Source organism: Schistocerca piceifrons, chromosome 7, assembly GCF_021461385.2.
Source record: "Schistocerca piceifrons isolate TAMUIC-IGC-003096 chromosome 7, iqSchPice1.1, whole genome shotgun sequence".
Lineage (NCBI taxonomy): Eukaryota > Metazoa > Arthropoda > Insecta > Orthoptera > Acrididae > Schistocerca > Schistocerca piceifrons.
In genome coordinates this window covers 336,221,426-336,245,934 of record NC_060144.1, presented here as the reverse complement: position 1 = coordinate 336,245,934, position 24,509 = coordinate 336,221,426, and the positions used below count along the sequence as shown (strand labels likewise).

The following is a 24,509-nucleotide window of genomic DNA, read 5'->3' as shown; positions in this document are numbered from 1 at the left end:
TTTGTGTGTGTTCTGCAGTGCACAGAGGTCCTGAGTCGGGTCATGAAGGATGTATTGAGGGAGATGTTGGGCTGGGTGATGAAGGATGTATTGTGAGAAATATTGGGATCCAGGTGGCACTGATGAGATCAGTGACCAACATTTATGTGTGTTCTGCACTGGGTGGTGGTTCTTAGCTCAGCGGTAAATGATATGTTGTAGGTGTCAGGCTGCATATATGTGTTCCACAGTCTTTGATGGTTGTGAGCTGGCTGGTGAATGATGGGAGATTTGGACTGTATGTGGTACTAATCTGTCACATGAGAATGTTCAGCGTTTTTGTATATTTACAATGAGCAGTGCCTCTCATGTGGGTGGTAAATGATCTATTGCAGTAGATGTTGGGCTGAAAATGGTACTGATGTGTAACGAAAATGTTCAATGTCTGAGTATATTCTAGTGTGGGCGGTGGTCCCGAGTTGGGTCATGAAAGATGTATTGAGGGTGAATTTGGGCTGAATGATGAATGATGTATTGTGGGAGATGTTGGGACGCATTTGGTACAGGTGTACGATGTCTCGAAAAATATTGGTGTTTAATGGCGAAATTTCTCCTGCGATATCTCGATGTATCGATATCAAAATGGAAATATCGAGTGACGATAATTTTAGTGTATATTATACTTTTTCATAATTTTTCGGTAAATATTTGAAGCTGTTCTTTTGAAATTGTAATAGAACATAATTTTACTTTCACTGTATGAAGGAGTCTTACTACGTTTTGAGCTTCCAGCACGTCCAACCTTTCTCTTTGACTGTGTGAAGCAAGTACATGTGGCACAAAAGTAGTAGTCCGATTGCACTAGGGAGTGGCGGTGTGTTAATGGAATAGCAAGATTTCCATTGCGAAGAAATAGCACACCAGTCCGAAAAAACAATTTTTAACGCAACTACTGTGCTATTTGTCCACATCGGCCTTCTTCAAAAACATTTGCCGAACATGATGAACAAAAATCTAAATGACAAGATTGATTTTTGTGGTGGATGGAGACGTGTGAGGGGAAATGTTGACGTAAATCGGCGCTCGGCGCTACCAACAGGAAATGCAACGTTTGGCTTCGCCACGCAATTTCGACGCTAGAACTGCTAGGTCGCTGGCGTAGGCAGACATGAAAAACCAGGGATGTCGCCATGAGGTGTTCCGGACAAATCCGTTATTGACGAAACCGAACGACGGACCAACTGGACGCCTTTTATTGTGCCTCTTACATGCAGTTACCATAGTTAGCAAAGTGGTTATCACCAAGCGTGAATGTGCATCGTTTTCCTTTCAATTATTGCTCTAAAAGGGATAGACGGGCTGCTAGCTTGCTGATGTACAGAATATCTAATAATAAATCAATACTTAAGTATACAGCCATAAAACCGGCAGTGCAACCGATATTTTTATTGGCAGGTATGTCGATATTTTGCCGTCGATTTATTGGTACTTTTTCAATATATCGAGCGCTGAAAACTATATTTTCTAAATATCGATATATCGGATTCCCGATACTTTTAAAAAATATCAACAGTCCTAATATGAACCAGAGTAGAAGATTTGGTTTGCGTGTGATACTGTTGTGTAACATGAGATTGTTCAACGATTGTCTTCAGTGCACAGTGGTGATCTGGGTTATGAAGGATCTAATGAGAGAGATATTGGGCTCGGTGACAAAAGATGTATTGTGGGAAACGTTGGGATGTTTTTTTTATTGATGTATTCCTTCAGTGACGAACATTTATGTGTTCTGCAGTTGGTGGTGGTCATCACATGGGTGGCAAATGAGTCATTTTAGGAGGTGTCAGGCAGCATGTGATATTGGTGGGTGACACGAGACAGCCCAGTGGGCTGAGTGAAGAGTGATGTATTGTGGGAGATGCTGGGTGCATTTGGTACTGGTGCATCAGATCAGTGACCAACATTTGTGTGTGTCCTGCAGCCATGATGGTTCTGAGCTGGCTGATGAGGGATGGAAGATATTGGGCTGTATGTGGTATTACTGAGTAAAACGAGATTGTTGAGAATTTTTGTATGTTCTCCAGTAAATGGTGGCCCTCAGCTGTGTGGTAAATGATCTGGTGTAGCAGATACTGGGTTGCATATGGTATTGTTCAGTGTATTTGTGTACTCTACTGTAGGCAGTGGTCCTGTGGTGGGTTATAAAGGGTGTTTTGAGGGTTAGGTTGGGCTGAGTGAAGAATGATGTATAGTGGGAGAAGTTGGGTGCTTTTGGTACTGGCGTATCAGATCAGTGACCAACATTTGTGTGTGTCCTGCAGACAGTGTTGGTCCTCAGCTGAGATTTATATGTACTAATGAACTAGTGTAGGAGATTTGGGCTGTAAGTGATGTTGGTACGGAAAATGAGATTGTTCAGTGTTTGCCTACCGCACACAGTGGTCCTGAGCTAGATCATGAAGGACCTAATGAGTGAGATGTTGGGCTAAATGATGAAGGATGCGTTGTGGGATGCATTTGTTATTGGTGTATAAGATTGGCGACGAAAATTTATGTGTTATGCAGTGGGCAGTGGTTCTCAGCTGAGTGGCACATGTGCAATTGTATGAGGTATTGGGCAGAGTGTGGCATGGGCGTGTGACGTGAGAGAGCCTAGAGGTTGTATGTGTTCCACAGTCAGTTTGTTTCTGAGTTGGCTGATGAAGGATGGAAGATATTGAACTGTATGTAGTATTACTGTGTAACACGAGAATTTTCAGAGTTTGCGTATGTTCTGCAGTGTGGTTGCCCTTTCTATGTGGTATATGATCTGTTGTAGTAGATGTTGGGCTGCATGTGATAGTGTTGTGTAACATGACATTGTTTAGCGTTTATGTGTGTTCTATGCTGAGCAGTGATCCTGAATTAGGTCATGAAGGATGTTTTGAGGGAGATGTCTGACTGAGGGATGAATGATTTTTGTGGGAGATGCCAGCCGTCGTGTGATGCTGGTGTGTGAGGTGAGTGAGCAGCGCCTGCCTGTGTTCCGCAGTGGGCTGTGGCGCTGTGCTGGGTGGTGCTGCTGACTCTGCCGATGGCGACGCTGGTGTCGCCGTACCCCTTCTACCAGGACGACTGGCTGGACAGCCCCACGATCGCCGCTGTCTACCAGGCCTTCTTCCGGCTCACCTACGGCGTCGGCATCGCCCTCATCTTCTTCGCCTCTGCGTCGGGCGTCGGCTGTAAGAACTCTTTCTCTTACATTTAGATTCATTCACAGAGAAAATGTGCAAATCTCATTTGTTTTCTTCTAAGAATAAGATTGTTCGAGTATATCACAAAATAGTTGTGACACAAAATGTTAACTTTCACGGACGAAAATGTTACAGTTATTAAAATATCTGTGACTGCTAACCTGGAATCGAATTATTATGTTATTACAAATACAGCGCTGTCTAACTGGGCTCTTGACTTCAAAGTATTCAGCGCATTTCGTTAATAAATACTGTCAAAGGATATGACATACAAATTCGATGTGATGTTATTTTACCATGGTTCTGCTTCATGAGGTACTGAATCTATTAAACCTGATTTTCGCTGCCTATTTTGAAGAGTTCTTTAAATACTGTTTCACAACGAAGTTCTTCAGCCGGCCGGTGTGGCCGAGCGGTTCTAGGCGCTTCAGTCTGGAACCACGCGACTGCTACGGTTCGAATCCTGCCGCGGGCATGGATGTGTTTGATGTCCTTAGGTTAGTTAGGTTTAAGAGGTTCTAGGGGACTGATGAACTCAGATGTTAAGTCCCATAGTGCTCAGAGCCATTTGAACCATTTTTTGAAGTTCTTTAAATCGTACCACCAGTTTAATGAACAGGAACGTGTAGTCCCAATCGAAAGTCATTTAAGCTCTACAGAATCAAACTGTGTCATGTAAACATTTCAAAAACGAGCTCTTGAAAAATGGCACTAAAAAGCTGAATACCTGTTACCGTTACACACACATACACACTGTTATTTACATCCCGATTAAATTTACCATCACTCGCAGAAGTGTGGAACTACAAAATTTTTATCAGACAAAGCAAAATAAATCAGTGAACGCATGGAGTAGAGCAACACAACACTGAATGTTAGCAAGCATCAAATTTGGACTTCATATTTGTTGGTTTCAGAACGGACCGCCTGTATTTTGGCTATTGATGTTTTTTATTTCACATTAAAGTTAGTTTTTTTAGTTTCACAAGGCTTATTCTTTGATAGCCTATCCCCCCTCCCCCTCCCTGAATCGAAGCCCACACACGCTTTAATAAGTTGCTCGTAAACTGGAGATTTGAAAGATTTTTTTGAATCATAAGTGTGTAGTACTTGTCAATGCAGTGTTCTGGGAAAAAATAAGATTAAAATACTAAATTTAAAAAACTGGTGTGATTCATCAAAATTTTACAACTTTTTCAAAGAGAATATTATTTATGTTAGAAATTAATTAAAATATGTGCAATATTCTGAAAACTCACTATTAAATACCTAAAAATTATGAAAACAATACCTCTGAAATGTGAAAGTTAGATCGTTGCTGAAGCTAGTTCCAGTGCTGCATCGAAGAAATATATCGCTGCAATGTTGTGATTTACTCTCATATTATTCCACTTATCCCACGTATTCCAGACTGTAGGATATGTTGGTATAATACAGCATGTTCTAAACACAATTTAATTCAAAATTATTAAAAACAAATGGAAATTATCTTTATTTCTCGAAGACGTGCTGACACAGCGATAAACACCTTTTTCAAAGCACATGCTTCCACCTACTGGAAACATGCAGAAACGCACATGGTCTAAGGCAGGGCTTCCCAACCTCTTCAGCTGGCGGACCCCTTCTTCAGTCGAAAATCCATGGTGGACCCCTAGTCAGTCCAGAGCACAGGAACTTTAAATTTCAGAGTGAAACCCATGGGAACTGAAAGCTTCTTAATCTTAATGCAAGTGCCATATTCCCAATGACCCCCCTCCCCCCCCCCCCTCCCCCCGAAGTATTAATAGTCTTTCATTTAGAGATGAATAAAAACAACTTCTTGAAATTAACGATCCAATTTGAATTCCCAGTGTATCCAGACACTTACTAGTGGATTTACTCCCTTTGTTCAACACACTATAGCCTGATTAAAATTACTTGGTAATTGACATTTCACACGTTGGAGCTGCCTTCCTCCAAGAGCAATCAACGTCACGTCCAAACTGTTCGCTGTTGACAAGCTGCTGCTTGTGGTCTGTTCACTTCCACTGTTTGGCTACTGTTATGTAAGGAGCATGCATATTTCGTAACAGTCGTGTGTGTGTGTGTGTGTGTGTGTGTGTGTGTGTGTGTGTGTGTGTGTGTGTGTGTGTGTGTGGTTGTGTGTAAACGTGTAAACCATTCGCCCAGTTTACATGCGTTTCCAAACTCAGATTTCGTAAGCCGATGTCCCAATTCCGCTTTTGGTTGGTCAGGTAAACACTTTAAAGTCTGCTTTTATAAAGCCATTTTCCAGTCCCACTATCGATTTTCGTGCCCATGTAAACAGGTCGGAAAGTCTAGTTATTTTTACGTCTTTTCGTAGCTATTGAGCGGCAAGCGGCAGGCGGCATGACAACAGTTTAGCCACAGCAAACAGCTTCAACTACTACTTGGACATTATATCGAGGCACTCAGGCTCGACTGTAAACAAATTAGGAAAACAAACAGACTCTCTTATTTCTGTATAAGAAGACAAAGCATTTCACAGAACGTAAGACTTTTTTTCTCAAAGAAAACAAATCTGGCAGAGGAGGTTTACCTTTTACAATGTGGCACGTGGAAAGTCCTCATTTGTTTACGCTCGCAGCCAGTTGCCACAATATAGTGTCAGCAAGTAATTGTAATTGAAGTATAGGCAGGCCATATTTTTAAGTGAAAGGACGGAATATATTATAAAGAAAAGAAATTAGCTTTAGAGATCATTTTAATTTTCGTAACAAAAATATCAATGCCAACAGAATTCAATTAATAATTATTTTGCAAATGATAGAAGACAGAAACAAAATTCCTACAGAGTTATAGTTCAGGTACGTTCACAGAGCATCTACAAAGAAAAATGCTTTCTTCTTTACTATAGATGAGTTTGTAGGAATAATAATGGAATCCTAATTTGATGGTTGAGGGTGCTTCTGCTGACACAATTTTGAAAGATTGGGTTCAGTTCTTGACCACTGGAGACGGATGTCTGGTTCCGCATCTAGACAGCTTCGGTACTTAGTTTTGTGGGCAGCGTAGATCGAGAATCCAGATTCACGCATGTATGTTGTGGCAAACGGAAGAAGTACACGTTTTGCCTTTTCAACAACGGGGTAGTATTTTTTGTAATCCAAACGGATCCAAAAGTATGAGTAACTGTCAATGTCAAAACTTGATTTCAAGATAGGGTCTGTGGCAATTTCTATCAACAACTCATATTCATTTAAGGATAGAATGTTCGGCTTTTTGCATACAGTGAATGGGTTGACCACCCACTCGTATTTCTGCAACTTCTCATCTTCAGCTGTTGGGAAATAATGCTCCAACAATGACATCAAGCTTCGGAGATGTTCCAGGATTTGATGAAACAAATTCTTCCCAAGCGCCAATGTTTTGTTTTTCAAAACTCCTTGAGAAGAGGAAAACACTCGACCTCCCCCTCCTCGACACTCTCTGCCCAAAAATTGAGTTTCCTCTTGAATGCTCGGACTTTGTCGATAGCAGTGACCTTTATTTCACTTTGCCCTTGGAGTGAAGTATTCATTTCGTTCATTTTGGAGAAAATATCTGACAAATAGGCAAGTATACACTGCCAATTTTCGTCATTAATATGGTCTGCTAATTTCGTGTTATGCTCCAAAAGGAAAGCTAAGACTTCCAGTCTTAATTCGTACAACCGAGAGAGTGCAATCCCACGTGAGAGGCACCTCACTTCTGTGTGGAGAAGCAGGGAACGATGAAGGCTTCCCATATCTTCACACAGTATTGTGAAAAGTCTTGACTTCAACGGCATTGATTTTATGTAGTTAATGATTTGAAAGGATTCGTCTAAAACTTTCTTGAACGAAACAGGCATTTGTTTCGTAGCTAAAGCGTATCTGTGGAGAGCACAATGACTACTGCTGCAATTCTTGGCGTTTTCTTTGATTTTCGTTATTGCTCCGACTGTAGGACCCGTCATAGCTTTTGCACCATCTGTGCACACATCTATGCAATTAGACCATGAAACTTCGTTAGTCCTTAAAAAATCATCCAATAGACGTAACATTTTACCACCTGTTGTGTTGGCAGGTAGTTGTCTGCACAAGAAGAAGTCCTCCTCAAAACATCCAGAATATTCATAACGGACAAAAGCCAATGAAATCGCTCATCCTGCAACATCGGTGGATTCATCTGCCTGCAGAGAAAATGAATTGTGTTGGATGCGAGAAACAAGAGTGTCTTTCACATCATATGACATGTCAACAATGCGTCTCTTCACAGTATTGTTTGACAATGGCACTGAAGATACAAGCTTTACTGCCTTTTCGTCTAGCATGCAAGAAACAGTATCATTAACACACGCTTTATGAGATTTTCTGCTATGGTATGAGTTTTGCCTGTTTTTGCCACTTGATAACTAACCAAGAAAGAAGCTTTTAATGAATTTTCATTAATTGTTTTTGCTTGAGTTTTCATGCAATGCTGAGAGGCAGCTAGTTCAGCACTCTTCCTTTTGAAAAAATTGATGTCTTTAGCCTGGAAATCCGGGTGAGTACCTTCAAAATGACGGCGCAGTTTAACTGGAACCATTGAACTGTTCGGAAGGACAGGCGCACAAATTACATACTGAGCTTTACCCTCCTTTGTCTCCATAAAGACCATTTCTTTCGTTGCACTTACGCCTCTTGGTTATTCCACTTCCACAGGAAATTGCAACCCATGGAGTACTTGCAGCGTTTTCACATAATAAATCCGTCTGTGGAGCTTCTTGTGACTGTTCTTCCTTTGGTGGTCCTCCCTCCTCATTCATTTCAACCGGAAACTGCGCTTGTTGTGAAGGCGATGGAGAAACTGCACCCTTCTTCAATGATCCTGACTTCAGCCACCAATCCATGTTAGAAGTAATAAACGGGTCAAAAATCGACTTATGAAATAGGTAGTGCACTGAAAAAGCAAGTTTAACATTTAATGATGCCTGGTGCAGCATACGTGGCAGCGAGTGCTATGATTGGTCGACAAAGCTCGCTCCGTCCATGCGTAAAAGGTTTCAGCGCATCTAGCGGCGTGAGCCGGCGCACAAGCTACCCCCGTATTGTTGCGAAACAGTCGATCAGAGAAGCCGCATTCTCAGGCACTAAACTGTGTATGCGTTCTCACTTAGGAACCGCAAAGGCTGCTTGGGAATACGACCTGAAGTAAAAGTACAAATGTTTTTCACACGAAAAGAAATAGTGGTGAATTTGATTTTCACATTTTTATTCAATAATTTTACTCATTATTTTACACGATTTGGTGAAAGGTGGACGCGGACCCCCTAGAAAGAGCCGGCGGACCCGTAAGGGGTCCGCGGACCACACGTTGGGAAGCCCTGGTCTAAGATATATGATACAATCACGACAGGGGGTTTATTCCCTAATCTAGAAATTGGAATCTAGCTTATATGCTACATACAATTAAAAACTGAGCAGGCTACGCAAGACACCGTTTGATTAGGTTTTGTTTCAGGCAAACATGTTTCAGTGCTTTCTGTGCTATCTCCAACGGGTTTTATTTATTTTATTTCTGATAATTATCATTAATGTTAACATCCCTTGAAGTTATATGAATTTTGGCTTAAAGGAGCAATAACTAAGCGTCGAATTTTACGTTAGTTTACATATATATACAGCTAAAGACACAAGTCACAGATTTGAGGCCGTAAATGTCCCTGTGCTGAAAATTAAGACTAGGAAACCAATTCGGAAGTAACATAGTTACACAGTTGTTCGCACACCTCACACGATGCTGTCAGATATGTATTCGCGTATTGGTAATCATGTGGCTTGTCATCTGCAAACAACGAAACCTTTTCAATTTTTCTGATTTCCTCCATTTCAGATTTAAAATCTCTCCATTACATCGCGTTATTTGGGATGTTAGTTACGGTTTTTGATGCTGTTGTCTAGTTACCTTGTTTTGGCTTGTTATAATATTTGTCCCTTTTGTTGCTGCCGTTTGTACCGCTTACACTCGAATTTGATGTATTTCATCTGCAAAATACGACGTTTCTGCGGCCATTTCACATGGTATTATAGATATGTGATGTTTGTTTCGTTGCAAAGCTTGAGGAACAGCACGAGATTTCAAAGTGTTGCTGACATTTTAATTGTTTTGCTAGTGCGAGAGACAGAGAACGGGTGGGGAGGGGGAGATGCAAATAGAGTGAATCATAGAGAGGAGGAGGGACGACAGTTTAACGTGGAGAGTAATCATAAGTCGTTCGCCTATTGATATGAGGTGTGAAGTTAAGAATCTTCACGTTCAAACATGAGTTAGAAGCACAGAAGCTGAAGAAATGAATTAAAATTTGTGCCAAGGCTGGGGGCTCGAACTCAGATTCTCTGAGGTTCGAGTCCTCCCTTGGGCATGGATGTGTGTGTTGTCCTTAGTGTAAGTTAAAGTTAGATTAAGTAGTGTGTAGGCCTAGGGACCAATGACCTCAGCAGTCTGGTCCCATAGGAACTTACCACCAATTTCCAATTTTCCTTTCGCTTTTACATCGGCGGTATTTTGATGCTGTAGTCTAGCTACCTTGTTTCTGGCGTGTTTTAAGTATGTGTTAGAGTGGGCACTGGAATGGGTAGTCTGTGCACCTGTGTTAGCCACACAGCCCGGTGGTGTTGGGGCTAACACATCTACATCTACTACATTTCTACATCTACATCTACATCTACATTTATACTCCACAAGCCACCCAACGGTGTGTGGCGGAGAGCACTTTACGTGCCACTGTCATTACCTCCCTTTCCTGTACCAGTCGCGTATGGTTCGCGGGAAGAACGACTGCCGGAAAGCCTCCGTACGCGCTCGAATCTCTCTAATTTTATATTCGTGATCTCCTCGGTAGGTATAAGTAGGCGGAAGCAATATATTAGATACCTCATCCAGAAACGCACCCTCTCTAAACCTGGACAGCAAGCTACACCGCGATGCAGAGCGCCTCTCTTGCAGAGTCTGCTACTTGAGTTTGTTCGTGCGGTTCTAGGCGCTGCAGTCCGGAACCGCGGGACTGCTACGGTCGCTGGTTCGAATCCTGCCTCGGGCATGGATGTGTCTGATGTCCTTAGGTTAGTTAGGTTTAAGTAGTTCTAAGTTCTAGGGGACTGATGACCTAAGATGTTACGTCCCATAGTGCTCAGAGCCATTTGAACCATTTTTGAATTTGCTAAACATCTCCGTAACGCTATCAGGCTTACCAAATAACCGTGTGACGAAAAGCGCCGCTCTTCTTTGGATCTTCTCTATGTCCTCCGTCAACCCGGCCTGGTACGGATCCCACACTGATGAGCAACACTGAAGTATAGGTCGAACGAGTGTTTTGTAAGCCACATCTGCCTTGTAAGCAGGAGACCTGGATTCAAGCCCCGACCGTGGTACAAATTTTAACTCATTTCTTCACAGATAGTATCTAAGATAAAGGCGAGACTCAATATATTTCAAGGGGAATGTAATTCTATAAGTTAGAAGCTTATTTTTAGGTGATCTCTTCTATAGTTTATTATGACGCAAGAAGGCATTTTTCTGTATGTCGAGCCCACCACCTTGCCGCTTCCAGCTGCGATAACACGCTATGAGGACGCAGCTATGTAACATCTGAAACGCAGCTCCATCTCGCGCAGAGGTGCTGTACCTGACACGGAGCCGTATTGCAGGGTTCGCGTCGTCGGCGCTGTCTTGGCGGCCCTTCCAGCCGCTGGGCAGGCTCACGTACAGCGCCTACCTGGTACACTACACGATGCAGAAGTGCAAGTTCGGCCTCCAGTTCCACGAGGAGTACGTAGCTGAGTCGCGAGTGGTGAGTACAGTCTGGGAGGCCATCTGGAAAAGGAAGCCCTATTCGTTCGTAACACTGACGCTTGTTTACGTTAACGTCGAGTATCTGTTAACTAAGGGTAGTCCATATCCCATATCGACTACTTTGATTTTTATTGCTTTACCAAGTATCCAGGTGACTGCGTTTTTATTGTTTTGACGTTTATTAATTATCATATTCAATTTGCACTTAAGTGGGAAATTTGTGTGGTAAATAGAGGATTTGAGAGCGGTAGCTGCTAGAACGTAATTAGATTGTGTGGTGTTTTCGCTACTTAGGAGTGGAATAATATAGCTAACGGCCATCTTTTCCACGCTCCCACTCCTGGACATTGAAGAATAATTCAGTGCCATTCAAGATGAAACGTCCGTCATTAGCGTACCAATAGTCAAAATATGTACCTCCCTGCGTTTTAACAAAGTTCTTCCCTATTTGAAAATCTAAAGTTCAGAAAGTACAGTATCGGTCAAAAGTTTTCGATCACCCACTGAGCAACACCAAGAAGGAGTTGTGTGATGTAAACGACAGTTGGTAGGCGTGTTTCTACATCTGAAAGACGACGTCTATTCAAATTTCGAGTAAGTCGTATGAGAATGGCGCTACTAGCACCACTATGAGGATGCAAATCAGGCTTGCTTCAAATACAGGCTGTAACGGTTATTACCTTGGAGACTGGACGTGGAGAGTTGATGTTAGTCAAGAATGTATTTAAGGCTACAAAGACGGCATTATCAACACTTCACTGAGTTTGAACGAGCTCGTGTAATACGGCTACGAGAAGCTGGATGTTTCTTCTGCGATATTTTGCAAAAAGTCTGAACAGGAATGTAGCCACTGTACATGATTGCTGCCAGCGATGCTCACGGGAATGTACGGTCGCAAGGAGACTGGCTTTCAGTTAGCCACGTGGCACTACCGAGAGGGAACCTGCGACCATATCGGTCGCGCGGTTCCAGACTGTAGCGCCTAGAACCGCTCGGCCACTCCGGCCGGCTTCAGCTCTTGCAGTCTTCGGAATAGTGTAGATGGTATTTTTCCAAAAGTCTGATGGTATATCGGCAGTGTTCTGTATGCTACGAGCCAACGCGAATAGTCGTTTTGTTGCCACTTCCCCCAATGATTTTAGGAATTCTGATGGAATGTTTCCACCCCTTCTGCCTTCTTCCAAAGTTTTTTTAAATTCTAGTACTTGATCCCCTGTCTCTTCTATATCGATTCCTGTTTCTTCTTCTATCACGCTATCAGACAAGTCCTCTCCCTCATAGATGCGTTCACTGTACTCTTCCCACCTCCCTGCTCCCTTGTCAGCATTTGACAGTGGAATTCACGTTGCATTCTTAATGTTGCTACCCTAGCTTTTAATTTCACCGAAGGTTGTTTTGACCTTGCTATATGCTAAGTCAGTCCTTCCGACAATCATTTCTTTTTCGATTACTTAACATCTTCCATGCAGCCATTTCGTCTTAGCTTCCCTGCATTTGCTATTATTTCATCCCTCAGCTTCTTGTATTTCTGTATTTCTGAATTTCCGTGAACATTATTGTACTTCCTTCTTTCATGGATCAGCTGAAAAATTTCTTGTGTTACCCATGGTTTCTTCGCAGTTACCTTCTTTGTAGCTCAGTTTTTGTTTCCAATATCTGTGATTGCTGTTTTTGGCATGTCCATTCCTCTTCAACTGCACTGCCTACTGAGCTATTCCTTAATGCTGTATCTATAGCCTTAGAGAACTTCAAGCTTATCCCACTTCTTTGCGTATGGATTCTTCCTGACTAACCTCTTAAACTTCAGCGTACTCTTCATCACTGCTACATTGTGATATCGGTCTATGTCTGCTCCAGGGTACGCCTTACAATGCAGTATCTGATTTCGCAATCTCTGTCTGACCATGCTGTAATCTAACTGAAATCTTTCTGTATCACCTTGCCTTTTCCAAGATTATCTCCTCCTGTTCTGATTCTCGAATAGAGTACTCGCTATTACAAGCAGAAATTTATTATGGAATTAATTAGTCTTTCTTCTCTCTCATTCCTTGTCCCAAGCCCACATTCTTCTGTAATCTTCTCTTCTATTCGTTCCCCTACAACTGCCTTCCAGTCCCCCATGACTATTAGATTTTCGTATCGCTTTACGTACTGTATTATCCTTTCAATATACTCATATACTTTCTCTACTTCTTCATCTTGCGACGTTGGCATGTATACCTGAGTCATCGCCGACGGTGTTGGTTTCTTGTATATCCCGATAAGAGCCATCCTATCACTGAACTGTTCACGCTAACAGACTGTCTGCCCTGCCTTCCTATTCATAACGAAAACTACACCCGCTATACCATTTTCTGCTGCTGTTGATATTACCCTATACTCATCTAACCAGAAATCCTTGTCTTCTTTCCACTTCACGCCACTGACCCGTATTACATCTAGACTGAGCCTTTACATTTCACTTTTCAGATTTTCTAGCTTCCTTACTATGTTCGTTGGTTATTCAATCTTTTTCTCGTGGTCACCTCCACCTTGGCAGTCGCCTCCGAGAGAGCCGAAATGGGGACTATTCCGGAATCTTTTGCCGATGGAGAGATCATTATGACACTTTTTCAGTAACAGGCTACGTGTACTGTGGATACACGTTATGTGTTTTAATGCAGTGATTTCCATTGCCTCGTGCATCCTCATGCTGCTGATCATTGCTGATTCTTCCGCCTTTATGGTAACTTTCCCACCCCAAGGCCAAGAGAGTGCCCTGAATCTCTGCCCGCTCCTCCGCCCTCTTTGACAAGGCCGTTGGCGGAATGAGGGTGACTTCTGACGCCAGAAGTCTTCGACCGCCAATGCTGATTATTAATCAGAATATAAGTGGTGGCGGATTTCGAACCTGGGACCGAGAACGTTTTGATTACTAATCAGAGACGTTATCTCTAAACCACTTCAGCCAACGGCACATCAAAATAACTCGCTTTTGCTTGATTCCTGGTCTGCGTATAAAAATCATGCTCCTTTAGGGCAAACTATCCCTCCTGATAAGTGTGTAACATTGCAGTTCATACAACCTGGAACCACTGGAGAAATTCAGTGGCAGGATGTTTGTTTTTACCGTGCTTATAAAACATATCATCGCATTATCTGCAGCTACACCGTAAAGGATAGCCAGTTCCACGATAAGCTTCATGACAAACTGTTTCACATTCAGTTGCATGCTATCACATTCCATCAGTTCTCATCACCTGTATACCAATTAGGTTCCTTTCGGAGTATGCTGATGCATTACCTCCATACTTAACAATCATATACAACCGTTCGCTCGACGAAAGATCCGTACTCAAAGACTGGAAAGTTGCACAGGTCACACCAATATTCAAGAAAGGTAGTAGGAGTAATCCACTAAATTACAGGCCCATATCGTTAACAGAAGAAATATTGAATTTAATTGATGAAAGGAGAAAATATAAAAATGCAGTAAATGAAGCAGGCAAAAAGGAATACAAACGTCTCAAAAATGAGATCGACAGGAAGTGCAAAATGGCTAAGCAGGGATGGCTAGAGGACAAATGTAAGGATGTAGAGGCTTGTCTCACTAGGGGTAAGATAGATACTGCCTACAGGAAAATTAAAGAGACCTTTGGAGAGAAGAGAACCACTTGTATGAATATCAAGAACTCAGATGGCAACCCAGTTCTAAGCAAAGAAGGGAAGGCAGAAAGGTGGAAGGAGTATATAGAGGGTTTATACAAGGGCGATGTACTTGAGGACAATATTATGGAAATGGAAGAGGATGTAGATGAAGAAATGGGAGATAACATACTGCGTGAAGAGTTTGACAGAGCACTGAAAGACCTGAGTCGAAACAAGGCCCCAGGAATAGACAACATTCCATTAGAACTACTGACAGCCTTGGGAGAGCCAGTCATGACAAAACTCTACCATCTGGTGAGCAAGATGTATGAGACAGGCGAAATACCCTCAGACTTCAAGAAGAATATAATAATTCCAATCCCAAAGAAAGCAGGTGTTGACAGATGTGAAAATTACCGAACTATCAGTTTAATAAGTCACAGCTGCAAAGTACTAACGCGAATTCTTTACAGACGAATGGAAAAACTGGTAGAAGCGGACCTCGGGGAAGATCAGTTTGGATTCCGTAGAAATGTTGGAACACGTGAGGCAATTCTAACCTTACGACTTATCTTAGAAGAAAGATTAAGAAAAGCCAAACCTACGTTTCTAGCATTTGTAGACTTATAGAAAGCTTTTGACAATGTTAACTGGAATATTCTCTTTCAAATTCTGAAGGTGGCAGGGGTAAAATACAGGGAGCGAAAGGCTATTTACAATCTGTACAGAAACTAGATGGCAGTTATAAGAGTCGAGGGGCATGAAAGGGAAGCAGTGGTTGGGAAAGGAGTGAGACAGGGTTGTAGCCTCTCCCCGATGTTATTCAATCTGTATATTGAGCAAGCAGTAAAGGAAACAAAAGAAAAATTCGGAGTAGGTATTAAAATTCATGGAGAAGAAGTAAAAACTTTGAGGTTCGCCGATGACATTGTAATTCTGTCAGAGACAGCAAAGGACTTGGAAGAGCAGTTGAATGGAATGGACAGTGTCTTGAAAGGAGGATATAAGATGAACATCAACAAAAGCAAAACGAGGATAATGGAATGTAGTCAAATTAAATCGGGTGGTGCTGAGGGAATTAGATTAGGAAATGAGACACTTAAAGTAGTAAAGGTGTTTTGCTATTTGGGGAGCAAAATAACTGATGATGGTCGAAGTAGAGAGTATATAAAATGTAGACTGGCAATGGGAAGGAAATCGTTTCTGAAGAAGAGAAATTTGTTAACATCGAGTATAGATTTAAGTGTCAGGAAGTCGTTTCTGAAAGTATTTGTATGGAGTGTAGCCATGTATGGAAGTGAAACATGGACGATAAATGGTTTGGACAAGAAGAGAATAGAAGCTTTCAAAATGTGGTGCTACAGAAGAATGCTGAAGATAAGGTGGGTAGATCACGTAACTAACGAGGAGGTATTGAATAGGATTGGGGAGAAGAGAAGTTTGTGGCACAACTTGACTAGAAGAAGGGATCGGTTGGTAGGACATGTTTTGAGGCATCAAGGGATCACAAATTTAGCATTGGAGGGCAGCGTGGAGGGTAAAAATCATAGAGGGAGACCAAGAGATGAATACACTAAGCAGGATGTAGGTTGCAGTAGGTACTGGGAGACGAAGGAGCTTGCACAGGATAGAGTAGCATGGAGAGCTGCATCAAACCAGTCCCAGGACCGAAGACCACAACAACAACAACATCGTTAACGTCGATATGCAGCAGGATTTTAGAACATATATTGTGTTCGAACATTATGAATTACCTCGAAGGAAACGGTCTAGTAACACAGTCAACATGGGTTTACAAAACATCATTCCTGTGAAACACAACTAGCTCTTTATTCACATGAAGTGCTGAGTGCTATTGACAAGGGATTTCAGATCGATTCCGTATTCCCGGATTTCCGGAAGGGTTTTGACACTGTACCACACAAGTGGCTCGTAGTAAAAATGCGTGCTTATGGAATATCGTCTCAGTTATGTGACTGGATTTGCGATTTCCTGTCAGAGAGGTCACAGTTCGTAGTAATTGACGGAAAGTCATCGGGTAAAACGGAAGTGATTTCAGGCGTTCCCCAAGGTAGTGTTATAGGCCCTTTGCAGTTCCTTATCTATATAAATGATTTGGGAGACAATCTGAGCAGCCGTCTTCGGTTGTTTGCAGATGACGCTGTCGTTTATCGATTACTAAAGTCATCAGAAGATCAAAACAAACTGCAAAAGATTTAGAAAAAATATCTGCATGGTGCGAAAAATGGCGGTTAACCCTAAATAACGAAAAGTGTGAGGTCATCCACATGAGTGCGAAAAGGAACGCGTTAAACTTCGGTTACATGATAAATCAGTCTAATCTAAAAGCCATAAATTCAACTAAATACCTAGGTATTACAATTAAGATCAACTTAAACTGGAAAGAGGACACAGAAAATGTTGTGGGGAAGGCTAACCAAAGGCTGCGTTTTATTGGTGGGACACTAAGAAAATGTAACAGACCTACTAAGGAGACTGCCTACATTACGCTTGTCCGTCATCTTTTAGAATACTGCTGCGCGTTGTGGGATCCTTACCAGGTGGGACTGACGGAGTACGTCAAAAAAAGTTCAAAGAAAGGGACCACGTTTTGTATTATCGCGAAATATGGAGAGAGTGTCACAGAAATTATACAGGATTTGGGCTGGAAATCATTAAAAGAAAGGCGTTTTTCGTTGCGACGGAATCTTCTCACGAAATTCCAATCACCAACTTTCTCCACCGAATGCGAAAATATTTTGTTGACACCGACTTACATAGGGAGGAACGATCACCAAGATAAAATAAGGGACATCAAAGCTCGTACCGAAAGATATAGGTGTTCATTCTTTCCGCGCGCTGTAAGAAATTGGAATAATAGAGAATTGTGGAGGTGGTTCGATTAACCCTCTGCCGGGCACTTAAATGTGATTTGCAGAGTATCCATGTAGATGCAGATGTAGATGTAGATGTAGACATCAATATGATTCTATTTGCATTCCTTAAGCGTGGATACCTAGCTGGACGTCCTGTGCGAATTCCCAAGAAGTTCACCTCCGATCTCGATCGAGCGAACCTTCTTGATCACTGTGGCACGCCATTTTTCATTCGGTGTTCATGTTGCAAGTTAATGGTTTGTGTCCATTTAGTGTAACACAACAATCCCACAGAAGATTGATCTCTGCAACTCCCAGACATTCATTTTCTGTCGTCCTCCTGAAGCAAGTGGTGAGTCATTAGCGCCTAATACTTTCCTTGTCGTAATTCTTAACACAACACTTTCAAATGACTCTTACTAAAGTTTGAACTTCGGACCTCGCACTCAAGGAGATGCTTGTAAGTCAAGACTTCCACATCAGGACGACCTCTCCCCCACCGTCCTGAAGTTATCTCTCCCCGAGCGTGAGCATGCACGCAAATGACCAGCTTACGTTCTTCTTCTGGCCATCCAAATTATCAAATTATTTTGCAACAACTTTTTTTAATTGTTGCGTACTGCCCATAGTTTCCAAGGTAGGAAGGCACACATGAACGCCAAGAAAGTTATAACTAGAAGGCATTTTCTCACTTGGCAGGTTGTGTCTCACACGCCAGATGTTGACGTCATGTGTCCTGCAGACATGTTCATTTGTCACCTCTATCCTCAGAAAGCACTTTTACATCTGCAAACGTCCCTTTCTCACTCCGATCCGCCGATAGAGACTTGGATCCAATCTGGTAGCAGCTCGGACATACAAGAGAAGTCGAAACAATTTTTTCGGCTATCAGGTATCGCTTAAGTTACAGTGTTGAGTGAGATTCAGGATTTTTATAACAGCTGCATGGTCAAAGCAAAAGCTACTGACGACAGAAAAGTGCGTTTCACGTACACAGCTGGTACTCTCTGTTCCCACTACGCTGGGTTGCAAAAGGCGTACAAAAAACTCTGGGCCCCTGGCAGTAGGCCAGGACGCATCATCCTCCACTTCCACTCCCTTCAGCCTCCCCCCTCTCTTCCTCACATGTGGTCGTAGCCGATGAAACTTACTTGTCGCACAGAAAAATTTGCCACATTCGAATCTCTACCTCACCTTCAGATGGACTCTGAACATAACGCTTCGGTCAACCATGTGGAAAGGAGACTCCTGACTTGAGGGAAGAAAGCGAGTCCATATTTACACGAATGAGATGAAAAATAAACGTTTCTTATTAATTTTACTGCTGATATGTTACTGAAAGAAATTAGAACTAACCATCAAGCAGTAAGGACAATTGTGACAATTAATCAAGTAAAAGGAAATTGATTCTTTATTATTGACATAACAAGGGAAAGAGACACGCGATCTAAAAATCGTTTAAAAGGCAAGATCGCAATTACATAAATGATTACCAGTCTCCCCTGATTATCCAGTTATCTTCAGATGTGAAATGACAGCAAAAAACTGCACTAAGAAGAGGCACTAAAAGCAATTAATTAAAACATCGATACAATAAACGAAGGTCAATTACATATCGAGGTGCGTAATGTATGTTCCGAAAATAAGACAAAGTCGTCATGTCTGCATCACAGTCATATCTCATGTAAGAGACGGAACACAATAAAATAATGGTTTATACCATGTGACTAAAACAGTAGCTATGCAAGACCTGCAAAGTATAAACAGTGATGTCAGTACAAGGTAGAGTACAAAATGGAATTATCCAAGCAAGAATACTTAAGAACAAACCCATCTTGCAAGCCATCATTGATATACAATATTGTGTGTACAATCTCGTTACAGCAGTAACCCGTCTATGACATACACAGCGTCCCGAAACTATCCGGTCAAATTAATACAGGAGATATAAAACATCAAAACATATGTAGTTGCTGTACGATGGTCCCTGACGGCAATTTCTGATGCTAGGACGATTTAAATAGTAGAAGTCTAGCATGATGAAACTTCCAGGCAGATTAAAACTGTGTGCCGGACCGAGACTCGAACTCGGGACCTTTGCCTTTCGTGGGCAAGCGCTCTACCATCCGAGCTACCCAAGCACGACTCACGCCCCACCCTCACAGTTTTAATCTGCCAGGAAGTTTCATATCAGCGCACACTCCGCTGCAGAGTGAAAATCTCATTCTGGTCTAGCATGCTAATTACAGCACTGGCACTCACAAGAACGAATCGAATGTGCGACCCTTGGTCTGTACACACGCAGTACATTCTCAGACCATTGAATGTAATGTCCGTTCGAAGATTCCAGGCATGTTCGCAATGGTACCGACAGCGACGGTTAGCGACGAGGTTATCTTCTGTTTCCACAACTGTTTCATACACCAGGTGTTCTATATGCCCCCAGAGGAAGAAATCCAGACACAAGAGGACAGGTGACCTGGCTGGCCAGGACACAGGGCCACCTCGGCCGATCTCTCGGTTCCCAAAGGCGGCTCTCAGATGATTCTTGAGACAGCAATGCTGAAACGGGCTGCCGCCATATCATGCTAAAAGTACACATTTCGCCTAACATTTAGAGGTACATCCTCCAGCAGTTCTGGCAACATGTGTCCCACGAAGATGTGGTATCTCCGTGCGTTGAGGCGGAATGGAAGAATGTATGGTCCAATCAACCTGTTACCGAGTATTCCGGCTCATGCATTAACGTCAAATCACTGATGAGCACGAGGCCGAGTACCTAGTGGATTCATATGTGCCCAGACATGTGAATTGTGGATATTTAATCAGCTTTCACGAGTAAACAACGCCTCGTCTGTGCAGAGGACTACGGCCAGAAACAATAAGTGCACGGCAGTCTGTTGTAAAAACCATTATTCGAACAGCACGCCTTGGCGAAAATTTTACGGGTGCTATTGGTGCCACATGCTGAAGGCGGAAAGGATGAAGCTACTGGTCATGTAACACATTCCACACAAGCCTACAGGGTGATAATTATTGAACTGTATGAAATAAAATCGTCATAACTTCAGAAGGGTTTGCGTTTCGACGTTCAAACTGCACGGCTGGCCGCGAAGCTGATGGAAATTAGTATGCTCATGCATGGTTCGGTTTAGCGACGAATCCCACTTTCATTTTTATGTGTTCGTGAAAAAGCAAAACTGGCGCATTTGGGGGACTCACAATCCGCATTTCACGACCGAGAAGTCTCTTCACCCTCAAGGGTGACTATGAGGTGTGCAACATCCAGTGACGGAATAATCGGTGCGAAATTCCTTGATGGCATGGTGACTACCGAACGGTACGTGAAGATTTTGGAAGACGAGTGCATCTTCATTATCCAAAGTAACCCTGATTTCGACAAGACGTGGTTCATGCAAGACGGAGCTCGACACCATCGAAGCAGCAGAGTGTTTCTTGCGTTGGAGGAGCACTTTGAGGACCGAATTCTTTGTGGTACCAGAGGCCACTGGCACGGACCTCGATTGCCAACCATATTCTCCGGATCTGAATACATGCGACTCCTTTTTGTGGGGCTACGTTAAAGACAACGTGCACAGTACAGCAACAACCCCAAAACCATTGCTGAGCTGGAAACAGCCATTCAGGTCATCGACAGCATCGGTATTCCGATACTTCAGCGGGTCATGCAGAATTTCGCTTTTCGTCTGCGCCACATCATCGCCAAAGATGGCAGACATATCGAACATGTCACAACCTAAATCCGAATATCTGTAGTGACGTTTAAATGTTGAATAAAGCGTGTGCATGCCGTAGTTTGAAACTAATTTACGTTTTTTTTCATATAGTTCAATAATTGCCACCCTGTATGCCTGACGCGAAGGATGTGTGCAATACGTCGGTACATGTAGATGGAGTGTCCTCGACATGTCGTCTTCTGTTTCGGGAATTTGCACTGTTCGATTCTGACCTGCATCACGCATATTTGCACGGAAAGCGCCTGTTTCACATAGCAGGCGATGCAGACGTCCGAATGTTTCGTGTTGTGGAAGCTGTCGGTTGGGAAAGTGCTGTCGATACTCTCTTACTGCAGCTTGTCCATTTCCATTCACAGACCCGTATATAAGATGCAAGTAAGCCATTTGAGCAAAACTAATCTGCTTCATGTTCACTGTTGTTGTCACAAGGTGAGTTGGTATGTTTACAAGGAAATTACCTTTTTTGTGAAAAGGCGATGATGCTTGCGAATGAATCGGTGTATTTCCAACCAGACCTCAGAGCCAACCATCCGTACAGAGCAGTTTTGAACGGCAGTACGCATTCCCAGTCAGCGACACCTACACAATAACTTACGTCTGCACCATTAACAAAATGTTCCTTAACATTACAAGCTGACTTCAGAGACCATATGTCAACTGTCGAAATATGTTTGTTTTGATGTTCCCTACCTCCTGCATTAATCTGAACAGATAGCTTTGGCAAACAAACAGGCGGCTTGGCTCAGGCACAAGGAATGGCAGGATGCTGATGGGTGGCGCGCGAGTACACATAACAACAAAAATACCATCATATAATATAAACAGTAAAATACAGTAAGTGAAGAAAATGTAAAAGAATTAATTAAATAACATATATGTAACCATCTGGTGAGCAATATGTATGAGACAGGCGAAATTCCCTCAGACGTCAAGAAGAATATAATAATTCCAATCCCAAAGAAGCAGGTGTTGACAGATGTGAAAATTACCGAACTATCAGTTTAATAAGTCACGGCTGCAAAATACTAACGCGAATTCTTTACAGACGAATGGAAAAACTGGTAGAAGCCGACCTCGGGGATGATCAGTTGGGATTCCGTAGAAATGTTGGAACACGTGAGCCAATACTGACCCTACGACTTATCTTAGAAGAAAGATTAAGGAAAGGCAAACCTACGTTTCTAGCATTTGTAGACTTATAGTAAGCTTTTGACAACGTTGACTGGAATACTATCTTTCAAATTCTGAAGGTGGCAGGGGTAAAACAGAGGGAGCGAAAGGCTATTTACAATTTGTACAGAAACCAGATGGCAGTTATAAAAGTCGAGGGACACGAAAGGGAAGCAGTGGTTGGGAAGGGAGTGAGACAGGGTTATAGCCTCTCCCCGATGCTATTCAATCTGTATGTTGAGCAAGCAGTAAAGGAAACAAAAGAAAAGTTCGGAGTAGGTATTAAAATCCATGGAGAAGAAATAAAAACTTTGAGGTTCGCCGATGACATTGTAATTCTGTCAGAGACAGCAAAGAACTTGGAAGAGCAGTTGAACGGAATGGACAGAGTCTTGAAAGGAGGGTATAAGATGAACATCAACAAAAGCAAAACAAGGATAATGGAATGTAGTCGAATTAAGTCGGGTGGTGCTGATGGAATTAGATTAGGAAATGAGACACTTAAAGTAGTAAAGGAGTTTTGCTATTTGGGGAGCAAAATAACTGATGATGATCGAAGTAGAGAGGATGTAAATTGTAGACTGGCAATGGCAAGGAAAGCGTTTCTGGAGAAGAGAAATTTGTTAACATCGTGTATAGATTTAAGTGTCAGGAAGTCGGTTCTGAAAGTATTTGTATGGAGTGTAGCCATGTATGGAAGTGAAACATGGACGATAAATAGTTTAGACAAGAAGAGAATAGAAGCTTTCGAAATATGGTGCTACAAAAGAATGTTGAAGATTTGATGGGTAGATCAAAAATGGTTCAAATGGCTCTGAGCACTATGGGACTTAACTACTGTGGTCATCAGTCCCCTAGAACTTAGAACTACTTAAACCTAACTAACCTAAGGACAACACATACATCCATGCCCGAGGCAGGATTCGAACCTGCGACTGTAACGGTCGCGCGGTTCCGGACTGTAGCGCCTAGAACCGCTCGGCCACTACGGCCGGCGATGGGTAGATCAAATAACTAATGAGGAGGTATTAAATAGAATTGGGGAGAAGAGGAGTTTGTGGCACAACTTGACCAGAAGAAGGGATCGGTTGGTAGGACATGTTCTGAGGCATCAAGGGATCACCAATTTAGTACTGGAGGGCAGCGTGGAGGATAAAAATCGTAGAGGGAGACCAAGAGATGAATACACTAAGCAGATTCAGAAGGATGTAGGCTGCGGTAGGTACTGGGAGATGAAGAAGCTTGCACAGGGTAGAGTAGCATGGAGAGCTGCATCAAACCAGTCTCAGGACTGAAGACCACAACAACAACAACAACATATGTAACACACCTATTGTTCCTTCTTAATGAAATGTTCTGTTGACATTTCAGATCTCAATGCGATTAGATAATCAGCTAGAATTAGTAATCATTAAAATTTATGTAATTGCGATCATGACTACTAAAAGATTTTTGTAAAATAAACTTTTTACCTTTAAAAAGACGAAATTGAGGTTGATAACTCTGTTGATTGAAATGATACTGGTTACAGTTCTATTGTTCGGAAATTTCACTTACTTACGATGTCTCTGTAGCACTGATTTCGGCGACATGATACTAGACTGCCCTCTATCTCCTCTGACATCATTAGAGAGAATTCAATATTCAGAGTTTCACGGTGTCCAGAGCGTGCCGAGAGTACCACATTTCAGGCATTAGCTCTCACCGCGAACAACGCAGTGGACGACGGCTTGCACTTAACGACCAAGACTAGCGGCGTTTTTATAGAGTTGTCAGTGCTAACAGACAAGCATCAATGGGTGAAATAACCGCAGAAATCAATGTGGGGCGTACGACGAACGTATCCGTTAGGAGAGTGCGGCGTTAATGGGCTATGGCAGCTGACGACCCGCTCGTGACCTGGGCTCGTGACCATGTCGGCTGGACCCTAGACGACTGGAAAACCGTGTCCTGGTCACAAGAGACCCGATTTCTGTTGGTAAGAGCTGATGGTAGGGTTCGAGAGCGAAACAAGAGCCCACGAAGCCATGGATCCAAGCTGTTAACAAGCC

The 24,509-nt window shown here is 42.5% G+C and overlaps 1 protein-coding gene across 1 annotated transcript in view; it reads left to right on the top strand.

Moving 5' to 3' along the window:
- The window catches only part of LOC124805686 (nose resistant to fluoxetine protein 6-like), a 462,198-nt gene that overhangs the window by 418,149 nt on the left and 19,540 nt on the right, over positions 1–24,509 (top strand). Inside the window, exons 11-12 of the mRNA XM_047266255.1 lie at positions 3,011–3,200; positions 10,883–11,025. Coding sequence (XP_047122211.1) covers positions 3,011–3,200; positions 10,883–11,025 — 333 coding nt within the window. The remainder of the gene's footprint in view (positions 1–3,010; positions 3,201–10,882; positions 11,026–24,509) is intronic.